This window comes from Myripristis murdjan, chromosome 2, assembly GCF_902150065.1.
Source record: "Myripristis murdjan chromosome 2, fMyrMur1.1, whole genome shotgun sequence".
Lineage (NCBI taxonomy): Eukaryota > Metazoa > Chordata > Actinopteri > Holocentriformes > Holocentridae > Myripristis > Myripristis murdjan.
The window spans coordinates 4,919,233-4,937,939 of NC_043981.1; the positions used below are offsets into that span (position 1 = coordinate 4,919,233).

Below are 18,707 nucleotides of genomic sequence, written 5' to 3' on the forward strand. Positions count from 1 at the left end.
TGAAGTGTTATGAAATAATTTTGTTGTACGTTATAGGCTCCGACTCTATTTAGCCTTTATTATTCACACAGGCTGATTGTGAGATTTTCCATTTCTTTTATGGGACCGGTTTTATATTTTGGGAACAATTGATGTAGAAAATTCATCTGGTAATATACTTCTCTATGTGTTATTTGACCTGTGATCTACTTTTTGAGCAAGTCACTGAACTGCCTTTTCTAGACTGTATAATAATGATGATGTTTAATTCTATAATTTACTATGCCTCAGGCCTATCTATATTGACTCAAAGATTGGATAACGAGGCACAGGAGTGTCTATGTAAAAGTAACTAATTTAAATTGTACTTAGAACAAAGATACTGTGTTACTTTTTCAAAACAATATCTTTGTTAGGCGTGATGTTTTCCATGCACATATAAAAGGATCAGTGCATGGTTCAAACTAGATTCTCTCAAAGGTGCATAGTGCAAAGTTTCCGAGGGTTAATTGAAGTAACAACGCTATAGACTCAACTGATAAATGTAGACAAAAGCGCATAATTATGACGGATGAATTTACATGGTTCTCATTGTCAGGCCAACTCACTCATTATTCCCTTTTTCCCACACTTATTTCACATTTTTGCCAGTTGACTCTAAATGGCCCTCGCTTCCATCTACCGTCTACAGTATTTCATCGTACAACTTTTATTGTGAAATTAGGAAACGACAAAAGGCAGAACCAACAAAGTAGAAGCAACTTCCTCTCCCTCATAATTGTTGTTGAGCTTTTATTGTGAAAGGTTCCACAATCTGTCACTGATAATTTGTTCTCTGTGGGGGACATGATTTCAAATTTAGTGATGTATACCACTCATGCAAAACTGTGGAAAAATGAAAGAATTACACAAAATGTATGTAATGTGATGTAAAATGTTATTAGTTACTTCCACCTCTAATTATTATTATTATGATTATGATGATGATGATGATGATGATGATGATGATGATGATGATGATGATGATTATTAGTAGTAGTAGTAGTGTGGTTGCTCGAGGTGACCACTAGATGTCAGCACAGCAACAATCAGTGGTCCTTAAACGAAAAAATAAAAATGTCTGATCTGCACAAAGGCTTTCATGAGAAGTTAAATGCACTCAGTTTTAAACCCCAGATAATCTGCATATGAAAAGACACACAATGTCTACTGTTTAATGAGGCCACTCCAATGCTTCAGGCAGATAAATATCAACATTACTTTGTTAGGCGAAAAAGAACATAAATGTGTTTCAGTGACTCATATTAATCCATAATACATGGAAACGAAGCACAGACCCACAAAATACCAGTTTTTGAATATCACAGTTAAACCAGAGGGGACTTTTGAGTTATTATAGAAGTAGCCAACATTAATATTAACATTAAAAACTCGAATTACCATAAACACACCACAAGCCTGTAAAGGAATATCATAGGAATGTGACAGCTCAGTAGAAAAAAAAAATACTACAAAGCACCCTAAAATGAAAGGGAATTCCCCATTCAGTAACAATAGATACACTACAGGCAATGCAATTATATCAATATAATAGTTATTTTCCACATGATGTTTCAGTGTGTCCAAACGAGTGACCTGATTTTACTTTTTGTTATATCGCCTAATAAACTTATCATTTTCTTAGAGGATAAGTGTGTTTCCTCATGAACTTATTTATTACACAGCCTTCTTTCCCCGACTGAATGGCCTAATAAACACACCTTTATTAGTTTTTTATCTCATGACATTTGCATTTCAAGTTCAGAATTACACACACACACACACACACACACACACACACACACACACACACACACACACACACACACACACACACACACACACACACAGGACAGCACAGCACAGCACAGCACACCCACCGTACACACACCAAGCTGAAAACACACGGTCGTTCCGGATCGCTCCAACCATGGCTCTCCCCGCGACGGCTGCTGCCAGACCTCTCCGGCTCTACGCGCTCTGCGCCCGGACATCCCCGGCGGCCTGGGCCGGTCATCACCTCCATGTCCGAGTGGCTTCGACCAGACATTTGAACGTACAGGCGTCGACTGAAGCGGGGAAGCTAAAAACCATAGAGGACCTGCCGGGACCCAGCCTCGCCACCACTCTGTATTGGTTATTTGTGAAGGACTATGCGCTCAAGAGGCACGCACTGCAGGTAGCTGTCAGTCACTCACTTTGTAGACTTCTACCAGTGGGTGTCCAGCATTTTTTCTGTTTTTATATGTGGCAAAGGAGGCATAAGAAACAATTTGTGCTGATCAAACAGAAAGGCTGGGAGACCATTTAACATATAAAGCAATAATCCACTGCGCAAAGAGACGTCTACCGAACGTCCAGTGTTGACGTCCACAGGACCTCCGTATATAAGGGCTAATTGTAGTCCAAGTGTGGTCGTTGTGGATGTCTTCTCAACGTCAAATTTAAACAAATTTTAGACTTTGTTTTTATACTGCTTCTAGGCTCTGTGCATAACTGTGGTCCCATTTCAGAAGGTGGCATACTGTTCCAGGTCATTTTCCAATAACTTCATTTGATTGTCTCAGCAGCAGATGATAACTGGGAACGCATACGAAGGTGTAATGCATTTCCAGTTCAAACTAGGTGTTGAGCCAAGCAAAGCTACAGGAAAATTAACTGATACAGAAAACATGTCCTCCACCTATGAGGGACGAAAAATGACAAAACAATAAATAAATGAATAAATAAATAAATACGCATATAAATATATAAATGCATAAATAATTAAATTAATGAATATTTCTACATTTATTTATTTATTTATTACATGGGAAAGTTATACACAGAGGTTTACAGAAAAAACACGATTCAATCCTCCTATTTCCATCTTTATTTTGACAACAGACAATGTACAAAAGCTTCACTCTTAAAAGTGCTGGGTTATTTCTATAACCACATTGCTGGGTTGATTTTGCTGGGTCATAATTCTGGGTTATTTGGGAACTGTAAACACACTGATGGGTTGTTCATGCTGGGTCAAATGGGTTATTGGGGCTTCAATTGCAGTTGAACACCTGCCTGGGTTATTTTTAACCCAGAGGTTGCTTTATTCATTTTCCTGCTTCTGAATCATTCTGGAACCATCTTTTTATCACCATCTTCAAACACACGGTATGTAAACATATATTTTATCACTATATTTTACCTATATTTATATTAGGAGAGACTGGGATCGATTCGACCATTTCAACTTACTGTGCTTGTCCATGCAAACTGTTAATAAAGTATTTAATCAATCAATTAATAACTATTTTAGTAGCTATAAAGTGGCCTGAACTATAGCTTTGGTTTCGTGTGCAAAATTATTTGATCTGCAAACTTCACTTCAGAGTAGCTGTTGGTTTGGGATTAAAATATAGAGCTATTGGCCCAGCATGCAGTTCGCGCGCGCACATACTCACTGGCAGGAGGAGGTGCGCGGTGTATGGAGCAAAGTTGCTGCTACACACTGTTGCGTTCGCTCGGCACACCGAAGAGATTTATTCATTTATGAAAGGTAAGTTTTAGGTTTATTTATTTAATACATTAATCTTTAAACTTAACAACCACGGAATTTTATTTTTAAGAGTGAGTGACCGAAGTCACCGAACCACATCATGTCAGCTTTCATTATTTAAGCCCGCCTAGACTTAAGTTATTTTAGTAAAGCCCGCCTGAAATATATGTCCATCTTGCAGCCTTCATCGCAAGTGAAGAAGGTTCATCAGATTTGGGACGGCAGCAATCGTGAGTTTGCTTTTATTACCTTTATTACTGGTATTAAACTACTAAAGCTATGCTAAACTAGCCTAGCATTGTTTTAGCATCGATGCTAGCACAAGACCAGGTCGTATTCTATTCTTACCCCTCCCTCCCCCCGAGAGCGAGACCTTCCCAGACGTTAACGGCCGCTACCGGCGCCCGGTATAATATAAAAAATATTTTATGTAATATAAAAATACTTTTTATATGGACAAAATCTTGTTTGAATTAAAAAGCCAGGGCACCGGTCGGCACCAGGCGGGCCGGCCGGCCGCGCCGCGGCACCGGTCGGCTCCAGGCGGGCCGGCCGCACCGCGGCACCGGTCGGCTCCAGGCGGGCACACATAGGGGAGACTGGGGACAGTTGCAACAAGGGACGGTTGCAACAAGCCTTATTTCTCCAATCAGAAACATGCTAGAGTGATGACACTCACACTGCACATGCTCAGTTAGACCCTCTACCCACAAACAAGAGAGTGGCCATATTGATCATCTGGTCCAGCTTTTATCAAGGCAAAACTGTTTTGGAGGTATGAAAGTAGATTTTTTCATGAGCTGTATTTTTGTCATACTGTCCTGGTCTTTTGTATGAATTAATCCAAACCTACCTAGCTTGAATCACTGTTTTGTTGACTATTCAGTGACACCGTTTACATGTGTCAATGTCACTGTGGCTAGTTAGCACACGGTGTTTTGTCATGACTGATACCACAGGGACGGTTGCAACAGTTGCAACTGTCCCTATGCTAATATCAAAACAGACCACACAACAGTATTTTTGAAGATTTTTAGCTCAAAATAGGCACAATTAATATATTTCATTGCTCATGATGAACAGAACAGGCAATCATAATGAGAAACTAATGCTCATGATAAACAAAATAATTCCCCAAATAACTTGTTGAGCAAAAATGAGCAATTAGTTATTGTTGTATATTGTTGTATGTGCTGTGCTATGGGACAAACTAAATAAATTTTCCTGTGAAAACAGTCATATTGAGTTTCTATAGCTTCAGTAACATCTACACATTGCTTCAGTAACATCTACACATTAACTCAGGGTAGGCCTATGTTTTACACAAAACAAAACTTAGTAAATACTTTAATACTGTATACTGTGCTTATTCAGACAAAAATCAGAAGATAATTGGTGAAATTTAATGATTTTTTAATATGTTGCAACCGTCCCTGATCCGTATTGCAACTGTCCCCAGGTTTGGGGTCAGTTGCAACGTTTGAATTCCTTTATTCAAATAAATATTGTGATTGATATGTTATATGTAGCCATCTTTAAATGGTATGGGTATATAGCAGACAGATGTAGGTTTAATATGTAAAAATTTGGTGTGCCTAGTCCAAATAGTCTCTGAGTAACTCAGGGTAATGTAAAAAAGTGTTGCAACTGTCCCCAGTCTCCCCTACATATACACTTTTGTTCATATGCCGTTGCAGCAGCACAACGGACAATGACACAGATAACATGGTTGATTATTGACTGCGCAATGCACTTGTTTTTGCGGTCGTGCCGCCCCCCACGTGACATGAAAAAATGCCGCCCAAAAAAACTAAACTACATTCCAAGTGTTTAGTGTGAGGGGATACCAGTTAAAATATGATCATTTTGCGGGTCACAGCCTGAATTTTTTGGGAACCCCTGCTATACAGCCTGGATAAAATTACATTTTATTCGATAAAGCACGTTATGCAGCTTTAACATATGAGAATATCAAGGTAGCTAAGGTTACAATAAATAAATAAATGTCAAGTCATTGCATTGTTAAATTCTAATCTACTTAATCTTATTTCATTCTAGTCATGTGATGGTTGCACTATGGACACGTTTGTCTCAGAGACCCTGACTGCATGGCAACTGGAGAACTTGATCGAGACATTTAGAGGTAAATTATTATTAGTAGTAGTAATAGTAGTAGTAGTATTAGTGTTATTATTATTATTATGACAGGTTATATTGCAAGTAACTATTGTCTAATTTACAGGTGGGGACCAACATGGTGGAGTACCTACAAACGGCAGAGACTCAACCGTTCCCACACATTTTGTGTCTTGGTGATGAAACGACAACGAGCCAGGCCTTCACCATTGTCTCACAGAGCGCCATTGAAGCGGACACTTTGCTGGGTGCAGTAGACCTTTGTTTTTAGGCTTTCTTTGTTTTTGACCTGAATTACACAAAGCAGTGACATGTTTAAATAACTTATTTTCATTTTTCCAGTATGCTTGTTTTGTTTGTGTCAAGCTGTTACGGTTTGTCTCCATCACGTTGGGATGGTGAAATAGAGGATATTTGGCAAGAAGCAATGAAATGCAATGACATAGTTGATGTGTTAAAAAATAATTGCATGGTTGATGTGTTAAAAAAATTGCAATAAATGCATTGTTTTATAACTGTTAAAAATATTAATAAATGCATTTTATATATACATTTATGGTGTGATTCATTGCATTATTATTATTATTATTATTATTATTATTATTATTATTTAACCCACCAATATAGTTAATTTCAATTACTAGCTTGGGTCAAATGAATAACCCAGTGTATAGATTATATATAACCCAGTGATGTAGTTATTTTAATTACTAGCTTGGGTCAAATGAACAACCCAGTGTAGGGTTTGTATTTAACCCAGTGATATAGTTATTTTAATTACTAGCTTGGGTCAAATGAACAACCCAGTGTAGGGTTTGTATTTAACCCAGTGATGTAGTTAATTCCAATCACTACATTGGGTCAAATGAACAACCCAGCACATGGGTTAAAATGATCCAACCCAGTGCATGGGTTAAAATAACCCAACGTGTGTTCTGTCCTATATTGACTCAGGCACTGGGTTATGGTTGGGTTATTTTTTAACCCAGCAGTTTTTAGTGTGTTATAATACAAAACTGAAAAGACTGTCCACCAAGGCTTTGAGCCGGTTCACGGCATGAAAACCAGAAACTTTTGCTATTCTGCCAAGAACAGCCAAGCAAAACCAGAAACATTATCATTTTTTTAAGTGTTCACAAAACCAGAACTGTGATTCTCTTCAGAACAAACATAGTGGGGAAAAAATTCTGGTTCAAAGTCCTGTTCTCCACAAAGGATGGGTTAATTAGTCCTGAGTGACAGCGAATCATCCACCTCTACTTCTTTGAGGTGCGTGCTTGAGGTGCTCTGAAGCATGCAGACTGATGTATTCTTCTGTGGCGGCCACAATCAAATTTCATGACTCCATCTGCACAAGCAGAAAAAGACAAATGATTAGAAATATGCAAAGGCAATGTGCAGTCATACACCAAGTCCCCATATTTGTAATTAATTGATTAATTAAAAGAAAATAAACCACTTGAGGAAAAACAGGAAAATGTAAAATAAAATGTCACATGTACTCAATAAACAAATAAGGCAGCATAACCAAACTGAGTGCTGGTGGAGAGAGACAGAGAGATTAGCCACAGCCAGGACTTATATAACCTGGGAACACCAGAGGCCTCAGGTGTTCCCAGGTGAGCTGATAACCCACCTGCCATATGGCAGGATCATCAGGTGCTTTGATATCTCTCACTGTCCAAACCTACATCAGGAATCTCAGAATCTGAAAGCACACGATCAGCCATAAGTGTGGGACTAACATTCACATTCTGAGCCAGCTAGTCAATTGCATCACAGGTTTTCAAGCATGATATGGTTGAGGCAAGTTAACATGATACAGCTGAGATGATTCCACCTGTTTGGAGGAGCAAAATTATTGTTATTTTTTTCTGAAACCTGCCTCTTCACAGTGCATGGGCCTGTGAACTTTGTGTAAAACGGTGGATTCTCAAGCGGCACAAAAGCCAGAACCTGATCACCCGTGCTTAAGTGATGGTGCTCATCTTTCAACCTGGGCCAAAATCAATAGCATAGAACTTTGTCAAAAGTTTTCCTTGTTCCTAAATGTCAACACCCATGTGACATTTGCAACACTACCTCATGCAAGTTACCATGCACAACTACCTGAAAAATGGCCATCATAGGGCACCTACGTTCTTGCCAGCAAATTTCCCTAAATAAAGTATACATGAGCAATGTTCTTGATCTATTTAATGAGCAAAGCCTTATAGCTACTGAAAAACAAACAGACAAGAATCAGCCCTTTAGCTCTTAACCCGTTCTTGGTTTGGAAACAGACGGACAAAGATCAGGCAGTGAAACTGCATGTTCTGCAGGCACCACAGACACATTACGGCTCTGTGCGCACCTAATGACCCAGGCTGGATAAACCCCTGGGTGGCACGCCAGCCCACACAGCACCACCAGCTAAGTCATTGTCCAAAATCATAACCACATCATCAAGTGGCAACGTTGGGAAAACCCCAATAGGAACAACACCCCATACAACTTACACAGAGGACCAGCATTGGAAAATTTTACACCACCACAGAAATTACCAGTTATCCTCAACTAGCTGCCACAATCAGTCACATTAGTTCATCAGCTATTTAGTTAAGCATATGGTTGTATACACTTTTAATCAATTTTTTCCAAGTCCTAAGATTATATGAAATCATTTCAGGTAAGAGAACCTGTTTACCTTTGAGTAACCCAAGCTGGGCCAGTTTAGGAGGAGATCACTAATTAAGCTGACTTCACTGCTGTGTACAAAATAAGTACAACCAAAACACTTTTAATAGCTTAAGTTTTGAGGGGTTTCAGGCATGCAGCGCAACATTTCTGACCGGTCAAACACACACACTGGCTGCTTCAAATTGTGTAGGGCCTCATTCATAAAACAATGAAGTACTGTCACTTTCCCAGCTCATTCTTTAAAAAAAAAAAAAAAAGACAAGCGCAAAAGAGATAGCTTAATCAAGCTGAGAGCATGGGCAAGCGAGAGAAAGAGGCATTGTGAAGGAGAAAGCTTGTGAAAGAGAAATAAAATGTTATTTTCTGATTTTTCCATGGTGGTTATGTTCTAAAGCACAAATAAATAACCATCGATCATGCAACAGGTAATTTGCTGTAAAGACAGAGGCCCCTAGTTTCATTTCCTTCTTTGCATTTCTCTTCACTCCCTCTTTCTTTCATGTACACATACATGCACACAGCCAGAGGACTTTTTTACCCACAGGCTGCAGAAAGCAGAGCTGCTCGGGATAATAAAAAAAAAAAAAAAAAGAAAAGAAAAAAAAGCACTGCACTAGTAATGTGTCAACAATGGTTTTAAACACATTAAATAGCCTGAGGCTTCGTTAAAACAGCTGTCACTGTGTCATATGTCAGTGGACTAATTTGCTTAATCTTCACAGGTCTTTAGACTGTGGTGGAAACGGAGACAGCAAGGGCCTGAAGGAACCTTTTCATTCCTTGAAAAGTTGTCACTGGGACTGGAACCATTGGAGAAACACTGATGTGGTTGTTTAGCTGCCTGGCTTGAAGAGTCTCTGTTGTGACAGAAAAACACACTTCATTAAAATCTGGTTATTTATCTATCTATCTGTCCGTGTTTTATGTTCCAGGTGGAACATAAACGTCTGTATGGGCCAATCTGGCGCTCCAAGGTAGGCCCGTATGACCTGGTGAATGTGGCGTCTCCAGAGCTCATAGCCCAGGTGATTAAACAGGAGGGCCGCTACCCGGTCCGTGTCGAGTTGCCACACTGGAAGGAGTACCGGGACCTGAGGGGACAAGCCTACGGGCTGCATGTGGAGTGAGTCAACACAGAGAGAGAGAGAGAGAAAGAAAGCGAGAGAGAGAGAGAGAGAGAGAGAGAGAGAGAGAGAGAGAGAGAGAGAGAGAGAGTTAAAGAGTTAAAAATAAAATACCGAAAGTCACTGCGGAGGTTTATTTTTGGAACTATTTCATGTGAACAACCATATATGCATCCACCATGGAGCAGTTTTTAGATGAGCATTTTCTCTAATCACCAACCACTTTCACTTTGCATGTAAAATCAGAAAATTCAGCTGATGTAAAGATGTAAACATGGGTATGTAGATGATTTAATGTTTGTTCTTAATGGCTAAGTTCACTGTGCCAATGTCCAAAACACATATTATACATACACTATATTGCCAAAAGTATTTGCTCATCTGCCTTCACACACACATGAACATGAGTGACATCCCATTTTTAAACCATAGGATTTAATATGATGTCAGTCCACCCTTTGCAGCTATAACAGCTTCAACTCTTCTAGGAAGGCTTTCCACAAGGTTTAGGAGTGTGTTTATGGGAATTTTTGACCATTCTTCCAGAAGTGCATTTGTGAGGTCAGACACTGATGTTGGACGAGAAGGCCTGGCTCTCAGTCTCCGCTCTAATTCATCCTAAAGGTGTTCTATCGGGTTAAGGTCAGGACTCTGTGCAGGCCAGTCAAGCTCTTCCACACCAAACTTGCTCATCCATCTCTTTATGGACCTTGCTTTGTGCACTGGTGCACAGTCATGTTGGAAGAGGAAGGGGCCCGCTCCAAACTGTTCCCACAAGGTTGGGAGCATGGAATTGTCCAAAATGTCTTGGTATGCTGAAGCATTACGAGTTCTTTTCACTGGAACTAAGGGGCTGAGCCCAACTCCCGAAAAACAACCCCACACCATAATCCCCCCTCCACCAAACTTTACACTTGGCACAATGCAGTCAGACAAGTACCGTTCTCCTGGCAATCACCAAACCCAGACTCGTCCATCAGATTGCCAGATGGAAAAGCGTGATTCATCACTCCAGAGAACGCGTCTCCACTGCTCTAGAGTCCAGTGGCGGCGTGCTTTACACCACTGCATTCGACGCTTTGCATTGTGCTTGGTGATGTAAGGCATGGATGCAGCTGTTCGGCCATGGAAACCCATTCCATGAAGCTCTCTATGCACTGTTCTTGAGCTAATGTGAAGATCACATGAAGTTTGGAGGTCTGTAGCTATTGACTCTGCAGAAAGTTGGCGACCTCTGCGCATTATGCGCCTCAGCATCCGCTGACCCACTCTGTGATTTTACGTGGCCTACCACTTTGTGGCTGAGTTCCTGTCATTCCCAAACGCTTCCACTTTGTTATAGTGCCGCTAACAGTTGATTGTGGAATATTTAGTAGCGAGAAAATTTCACAAGTGGACTTATTGTACAGGTTGCATCCTATTACATTACTATTACAGCACCACACTGGAATTCACTGAGCTCCTGAGAGTGACTCATTCTTTCAAAAATGTTTGTAGAAGTAGTCTGCATGCCTGGGTGCTTGATTTTATATACCTGTGGCCATGGTAGTGATCGGAACACCTGAATTCAGTGATTTGGATAGCTGAGTGAATACTTTTGGCAATATAGTGTATATACTTGTTAAGTGAGCAAGACAGTGCGTGAGACAAGACACTGCATAAAATATACCTAAAGAAGGCCTGAGATTCAAGAAACCTATCAGGAAGGGTTCCTCAAGGTACCTTTGTGGGTTCCCTTAAGTATGTAAGCTGAGGAACCCCCAATGTTTCTTTGACACTCTGTCTTTCTCAATTTTGTTCTTCCTGATGTCTCTCCTGCCCCTAGTAAAGGACCAGAGTGGTACCGAATACGCAGCGTTTTGAACCCCAAGATGCTGAAGATACGGGAAGTGTCAGCCTATGCCTCCATCATCCATGAGGTGGTTGGAGATCTGCTGCAACGCGTTGAGCTTCTCCGCCTTCGCAGCAAGGACCAGACCACTGTGGCTGATGTGTCCTCCGAACTCTACAAGTTTGGTTTCGAAGGTGGGAGTTCTTACATATACCAAGGCAGGGATCGTTCCTGTATTTGGGCCAGGGAGCATCAATATTGTTGACTTGCTGATGTCTTTAATCCATTTACTCTTTCACAATATATAGGCCAAAGGTTCAAGAGGGTTACAGTAATTTGACTTCCTTATCCTTATCTTATGTTAACTGATCCCTGAATCCCTGTAGCTCCAGGGCTCCTGTTCTATAGCTGACCCTGACCATTGACCTCTGCATTATTTGACCTGTATGAATCCTTGTCTCTTGCAGGTATCTCCTCCATCTTGTTTGAGACCAGGCTGGGTTGCCTGCAGCAGGAGATTCCCAAAGAGACTCTGCGCTTCATCTCCGCTGTTGACGAAATGCTGACGCTGTCCGATATAGTGATTATCTTTCCTCGCTGGAGCTACAACATCCTTCCCTACTGGAAGCGCTTCATCAAGGCTTGGGACGATATCTATGACGTTGGTAGAGAGCAAAATATGGAATAATGGGGAAAAAGTCTGCATAACACTGAACATTGAGTATACCATTTTGAGGGATGATGAATGCAAAATGTACTTAAAAGATAGATAGATAGACAGATAGATAGATAGATAGATAGATAGATAGATAGATAGATAGATAGATAGATAGATAGATAGATACTCATGACAAATGAATGGTCTGTTTATTATGCAGTTGCATAGCAGTTGTGTATTAATTTGACAACACAGTTTCACTTTTTTTTTTTTTTTTTTAGCTGTGTGTCACTCTTTGGTATTCCAGTTGATCATCTCCAGTCTCTGTTTGTACCAAATTAATTATTAATAATTAATAATTCAATTCAAGTCAGGTCAGTTCATCTCGGTTCAGTGCATAAGTAAATGAATCCATCTGTCTATTCACATTTGTGGGTGCATTTGTGTGTGTGTGTGTGTGTGTGTGTGTGTGTGTGTGTGTGTGTGTGTGTGTGTGTGTGCATGTGTGTGTGTATGTGTGTGTGTGCGTGTGTGTATGGCAGCCCAGAAACTGATTAACAAGAGAGTAGCTGAGATCGCAGCTCAGCAGCAAGGCGGTGAGGCGGTGGAGGGCATGTACCTGACCCACCTGCTGTCCTCTGACAAGCTGTCCCGGGCCGAGGTCTACATCAGCGTCACTGAACTGCTGCTGGGAGGAGTCGACACGGTGAGGAGGAGGAAGGGGGAGGCGTGGGGGTGTGTTCTACACGATGGACTATAGACTGGGCTCCGTCCATCATGGTTGATTTCTGAGTCTCGCTACCTGTTTTGGATGACTGATGACCTGGATGACATCTTAATAGAAAACTTCCTTGTATTTGAGAGAGACCTTTTACCTGAGTTGAGTGTTTATATCAGCGGTGTTCCACCTCGTGACAATCTCTTGAAAGCCACATGTCGAAGTACATGTTTTATTATTACGTTCAACTCTTCTTATTCAGGGTGTCTTCAATAGCCAGGGCACCAGTTCATATTCTGCAACAGGTTTATTTGAATTTGCTGATCTCTAGTGCCAGACAATAATGATTTCTGTTCCTACTATTTATTACCACAAACACCTATGTAGGTTTTGTGTTGCACATTTTATGACTCATTTTATGATTATGGAAGCTTGTGTCCTTCAGTCACATCACGCAGGAAAATAAGCCTTGATAAGCCTCTTATTAATAATAATAATAATAAAAAAATCAAGATTAAACCTGTTTAACATTGGTGGGATTGACATTAGAATTGCATGTTGTGTTTAAATCCATAGAATTTTATTTTGAATTCTAATGGAAATGCCAAGGTTTCCAAAGATCCCAAACATATCCTCCTGCATTCCAGGGAAATGTGTATAATTTGATGCACAAGACATCTAGATATTTTCTATTTGATGTGATGCTGCAGCCAGAAAACAATGCCACTGTTTTATGGCTTTATGTATGTTTTTATTTTTTTTAATTTTTTTTTATTTATTTTTTTATATACTGTATATATTATTATTTTAAAGTTAATTAAGGGGGGCACAAGGTAATCAGCTCCTTCACCATGCCAAAATCTTTTGTAATTTGATCTTCTTTGCACATAGAGCAGATTGTTTAAACTCCCGAAATCAAACAAGTGCAGACAGTGACAGTTGTGTGTTTTGCTGTACACACACATGAGCACGTACAGCTGAAAAGTAGTCGGGTTGCATTCCCAGGTGTGGTCTGGGCTTGTTGGCATCCCTAGCACTACGGTGGTTGTGTAACTTGGAAATCTCGGTGAACATGGACACAGCGTAACTTTGATGGTGCATTCCACACCAGATGTTCACACTGGTTTTGTTTCTTCTCTCTTTTTATTGATAAGTAGAGAGGGCACCACAATATGAAGAAAAAGGGGGAAAATACTCTTTTTACGTTTCTATTGTCCCTTCATACTCCTCTACCATCCAAACATCCCAACATTACCCAATTCAAAAAACAAACAAACAAAAAAGCAGACAAAATGATATATGATATGTACACCCACAGTTCCTTCTTTTCACCCATTAACTGTCCTTTTGCGTCCTGCTCTTTCTTATTGCTCTCTCCAGACCTCCAACACCCTGTCATGGACGTTGTACCATCTAGCGAGGGACAGCAGGGTCCAGGAGCGTCTGTACAGCGAGGTGAACTCAGTGTGTCCAGGCGGGCGGCAGCCAACAACAGACGACCTGAAAAGGATGCCCTACCTGAAGGCCGTCATAAAGGAGACCTTACGGTGAGCTGGCCAAGTGCTTCTTATTTGTTCCAGGAGAAGTTGCCTCAACCGTCTTGCTTTTTCTAGCCTCTAGGTTAGAAATTCAGCTTCAGTTACCGCAATGTTCCCGGTTAAAAGTGAGTCAGCTTCCTGAGACTGAAAAGTTGGAGTTCAACCACGAATCACCCCACTAAGCTGCTAGTCTTGCTTTGTTAGTGTAAAGTTTTTCAGCCATGCTTAAATTTTAAGCATGTCTCCTTTGTTATTTTCTACCAGTTTGTATCCTGTAGTTCCTGGAAATGGCCGCTTCACCACAGAGAACGAAGTGGTTGTGGACAACTATTGGTTCCCAAAAAGGGTAAGTGCACACGAACGTTCAGAGCCAGAAACAGTTTTTGTCAGCATGCAGGATCTGACTCATTGCTGCTTCTCGTAAGCTCCTACTTCCATGTTCAGAAGTCATAAATACCAGACTTTTCACTGGAAGTAATTACAAAAAGGAGCCCTTAACACCTAAAGTCTCTAAAGACCCCTTAAAATGCTTGATAGACTTGGAACAGAAAAATTCCAACCACTTTTGTTACGTTTAAAAATATAATTTAATAATTATTAACATCAGTTGCAGACATGACTTGCATCTCTGAAGTGTCACATTTTGATAGCTGTCTTTCCCAGGTATATTTACATTTTTATGAAGTGGAAAATTCCAAAGCTACAGTAACCCTGGTAGAAATCTGGTTTTGATGCTGGTATGACATCAAGTAGGTTTCTCCATTTGGGTTGTTTCGTAGAGTTTTGGCCAGCTCCAGAAAGCTCTTCACATCATGTCGAGGTCTCACTGATCAGTGGTGACCAGACTTGTAAACTGCAGGGCCTTGAGTGCCGGAGAATGTCAAGCCAGATTAATGTCTTGATTAACTGTTGGACTCTGAATGTAACACACTAGACATTTGTTTTCATTGGTCCTCGTCTTCTCTGTTCCATATCTCTTCCTTTTCCCATTTTGCATTAATTCTTTATCTTTTACTGGCTTGCTTTCCAATTTCATCTCTGCCTTGCTTTTTCTTCCTTTCTTTATTTCACATTACCTCTCACTTACTCTCCCTTCCTATATCTCCCTCCCAGACCCAGTTCCACCTGTGTCACTATGCAGCCAGTCATGATAAGGCAGAGTTTCCGGATCCAGAGGTCTTCATGCCGGAGCGATGGCTGCGTGGGGGGACGACCAGGTACCAGCACCACCCATACAGCTTCATCCCATTTGGTGTCGGCGTGCGAGCCTGCGTTGGCAAGAGGGTGGCAGAGCTGGAAATGTACTTTGCCCTCTCCAGGGTGAGTCAATTGTCCATACTGATGCAGGCAGCATGGTCAAGAACATTTTGTGTTTGTAAAGATGAAGTAAAATGACAAAGCAAGACTTAACAAGTGTAACCTTCAGAGTGTTTTCATTGTAGCCATCTCATGAGGGACTGATCCTTGGAGTTACACCTGGAATGCCAGGTGAATGCAATTAACAAGCGAATAGGATGGAAAAGATTGAGAATGACTAGCCTAGAGCTGAAAGACATCATTCCATCTCTGGAAGGTTCCAGGTTCAATCACAGCAACAGCTTGAACGGTCCTTGAACAAGGCATTTATGCCCTCAGTGCAAGCCACCTTTATTATAGTGTTAGCTAAAATGACCAAAACTGCGGTCTTTTTCAAATTCCATTCAGCAATGCGCATTCATCAGGACTTCAAATCAGCTGCTGAATCACCTCATTCAGTGGTTTTCAAAGGTTTCAACTTTTCAGTTCAACACTTAACACAAGCCAAAACCTCTTTACACGTCAGGGCCCAGGGGGTAAAATCACTTGATATTGAGATCTGCTGCTCTATGAAAGTCAGCTTTAGGGTCCAGAACATGAAAAAATTGATGAATTTCCTCTGAAAGCTCACTCTGGCCTTGGCCTGCTCCTCCAGCTAATGCAGCACTACAAGGTCCTGCCTGAGGACAGTGCACACGTTGTGGAGCCCAAAACCCGAACGCTGCTCATCCCTGGCCAGCCCATCAACCTGCGCTTCCTGCCCCGGGCCTGATGAGGGCGCTCCTGAGGGTATGAAAGCACCAGTCCATTTCCACGTCCACCTCAGTTTCCATTTTCCATGTACTGTTGCCGACCTGGTGATTTTGTGGCTTTGCTGCCGATTTACCAGTTTAGATTAACCCTGACTTTAAATTAAGACAATTTTAGAATAATCCTGATTTTAGATTACCCTGATTTTAGAATAACTCTGACTTTAGATTAGCCTGATCATAGAAAATTCCTGATTTTAGATTAACCCAATCTTAGAATAACCCCGACTTTAGATTACCCTGATCTTAGAATAACCCTGACTTTAGATTAAATCAATCTTAGATTAACCCTGATGTTAGATTAGCCCTGACCTCAAGTCTAAAATTCATCCAGATAACTGATGGTCTAGGAACTGTTTCTCAGTTTTTTGTCTCTACAAATTCAATAGTTTTTCCATGACAGATTATTGTGGCTATCATCATCAGATTATACAAAGAACATGTAACTGTCATAAAAGGGATGGCAAAATTTTGAGGTAATGATATCTTGCCTGATTTTTCCACTTGTAGTTTTGTTATGAGGAGTTACTTCAGTGCATTTTTCTATGCAGAAACATTTAGACTCCACATTTTTCTCTATTATTTGTGCAGTTTTAAAACTTTCAAAGCCTTGCTGGCAATAATCAAATGAATACTTTTCCTGATTTTTTTTTTCCAGAATGGTGTTGGAAGAGGGGAATGGCATGAAAACTGTTTGCAACCAAATTAAATCTACACATCTACGCTGCCACTCTGCTGAGGTTTCCCTGAAAGCTCCTGCTGTGCCACACACACACTCATATCTCTGAGAATATGACAGGTATTATTTTCCCTGATATTAATTTGAATGGCCATGGTTCCCTTATTTTCTATTGATATGTGTGCCCTACTTAAGCCTTAGACTTTGCCTTCTGTGTGATAAGGAATATAAGATAATAAGAAAATACAGGCATGATACTGTGGCAGTGGATGTCTCTTTGATTTGGAAATGGATGTGTGTTTGTGTGTGTGTGTGTGTGTGTGTGTGTGTGTGTGTGTGTGTGTGTGTGTGTGTGTGTGTGCACGCACGAAAGCTTGCTAAAGTCCAAAGCACTTTGTTTAGACATTATTACTGTGACTTTTGACACCTGTTTTTGGAATCAAGTTATTCAGAATAAAGCAGAACCTCTGCATTGAACTTTGTTTTAAGTGGTCAAACTGAAAAACAAAATAATTTTTTAAATTTGGTAACAAAATTGAAATGCCTGTAAAGAATGAAAGCATCAATAGAGTATTTGAAAGCAAATTTCAAGGCATATAGATCAGAAACATCTTGTAGACAAAACTGAAAGAAAAGTAAATATTAGTTTACAAAGCATTTTAGCTTATGTTTTTCACATATTTCTCAATATTTAAGAGACATATGTGAACACTGTAAAATCTATTTTCGTATTATGGAAGAGAGCCATATGAGTCATAAATACTCCAACAAATTGTTTTACCATTGCAAAAGTTTTGAAAATCAAAGGTGTGACTAAGCTTAAAACTTTCAAAGGAAAAAATGGTTTATTTCCTGTATGTTATTCATACCAAGGCAAGGGGATCACGTCCACAGAAAGAGACATAACTAGTACACATGTAAAGAGGAATAATCAGCTCCAAAAGTTTCTTTTTCTGTACTCTTTGTTTTAAGCGTGACATTTTCTTCCTCCCTCTCCTTTTTGGTCGCAAAGCATATAAAATGTTTGTTTAATCGGAATTTGTATGCAATAATACCGTTGCTTTTCACTGAAGACAAAAACGAGCCTAATAAACTGACTGAAATGTGACAGCCTGATTTTTCATTCCATTATTCCATTTTGCATTACATTCAGACAGCTCATTTACAAATAAATGCATAAATGCTGCCCCCTACCGGTGACAAGGTGAGACAGCGCCAATGATGATTTCATAACAGGTGAATCCAGGTGAGGGGAACTTTACCAAAAACGTACAGCTGCCTGTTGTCACTGTGAGATGAATGGAGAAACACATTTAAGATTCAGATGGAGCTCTGGTAGCACTTTAACACCGCCACGGCTTCAGATGTCACACAAACACAATTTATTAATTAAAAAATAAAAAAAAAAAAATTAAAATAATTAAAAAAAAAAAATCCCTCCATAGTCCTCCTGCGTCGCCTCAAGCCCAGACAGCCCTGCACGATTAGAAGACGTGGTACAGCCCGACCACCGCGTCAAGACAAACAGAATGACGAGCATTGCTTCCTGTAGGCACTTTCAAAATAAATACAACTTATTTATTTATTTATTGATTCATTTATTTTTTTTTTTAGTGGTTTATACTTTGTTATTATTTTGTTATTTTTTTTTATCTCGTGTTTATTTAATATTTTTATATGTAT

General features: G+C 40.1%; 1 protein-coding gene across 3 annotated transcripts; it reads left to right on the forward strand.

The window, feature by feature from the left end:
* Positions 1-1,905: 1,905 nt before the first annotated feature.
* On the forward strand, positions 1,906-18,102 carry cyp27a2 (cytochrome P450 family 27 subfamily A member 2). Of its 3 annotated transcripts, none has more exons than XM_030074680.1 (10): positions 1,906-2,197; positions 9,304-9,494; positions 11,321-11,520; positions 11,794-11,991; positions 12,527-12,690; positions 14,083-14,249; positions 14,505-14,586; positions 15,354-15,560; positions 16,192-16,327; positions 16,992-18,102. In XM_030074680.1, exons 1-9 carry the CDS (start codon positions 1,949-1,951, stop codon positions 16,306-16,308), a joined length of 1,575 nt encoding a protein of 524 aa, XP_029930540.1. In that variant the 5' UTR covers positions 1,906-1,948; the 3' UTR covers positions 16,309-16,327; positions 16,992-18,102. The 3 variants fall into 3 exon arrangements, with proteins under 3 accessions (XP_029930540.1, XP_029930532.1, XP_029930545.1); XM_030074672.1 differs by having other exon boundaries at positions 16,192-16,325; positions 17,004-18,102; XM_030074685.1 differs by lacking the exons at positions 16,192-16,327; positions 16,992-18,102 and having other exon boundaries at positions 14,505-14,590; positions 15,354-15,477.
* The last annotated feature ends 605 nt before the right edge of the window (positions 18,103-18,707 follow it).

What these genes read in the sequence shown, in the direction of transcription:
- cyp27a2 (XM_030074680.1), top strand. Translation starts at nt 1,949, where the DNA reads ATGGCTCTCCCCGCGACGGCTGCTGCCAGACCTCTCCGGCTCTACGCG. An exon ending in GCCTACGGGCTGCATGTGGA is followed by an intron (nt 9,495 to 11,320) that starts GTGAGTCAACAC and finishes TCCTGCCCCTAG; the next exon opens with TAAAGGACCAGAGTGGTACC. An exon ending in TGCTGGGAGGAGTCGACACG is followed by an intron (nt 12,691 to 14,082) that starts GTGAGGAGGAGG and finishes TGCTCTCTCCAG; the next exon opens with ACCTCCAACACCCTGTCATG.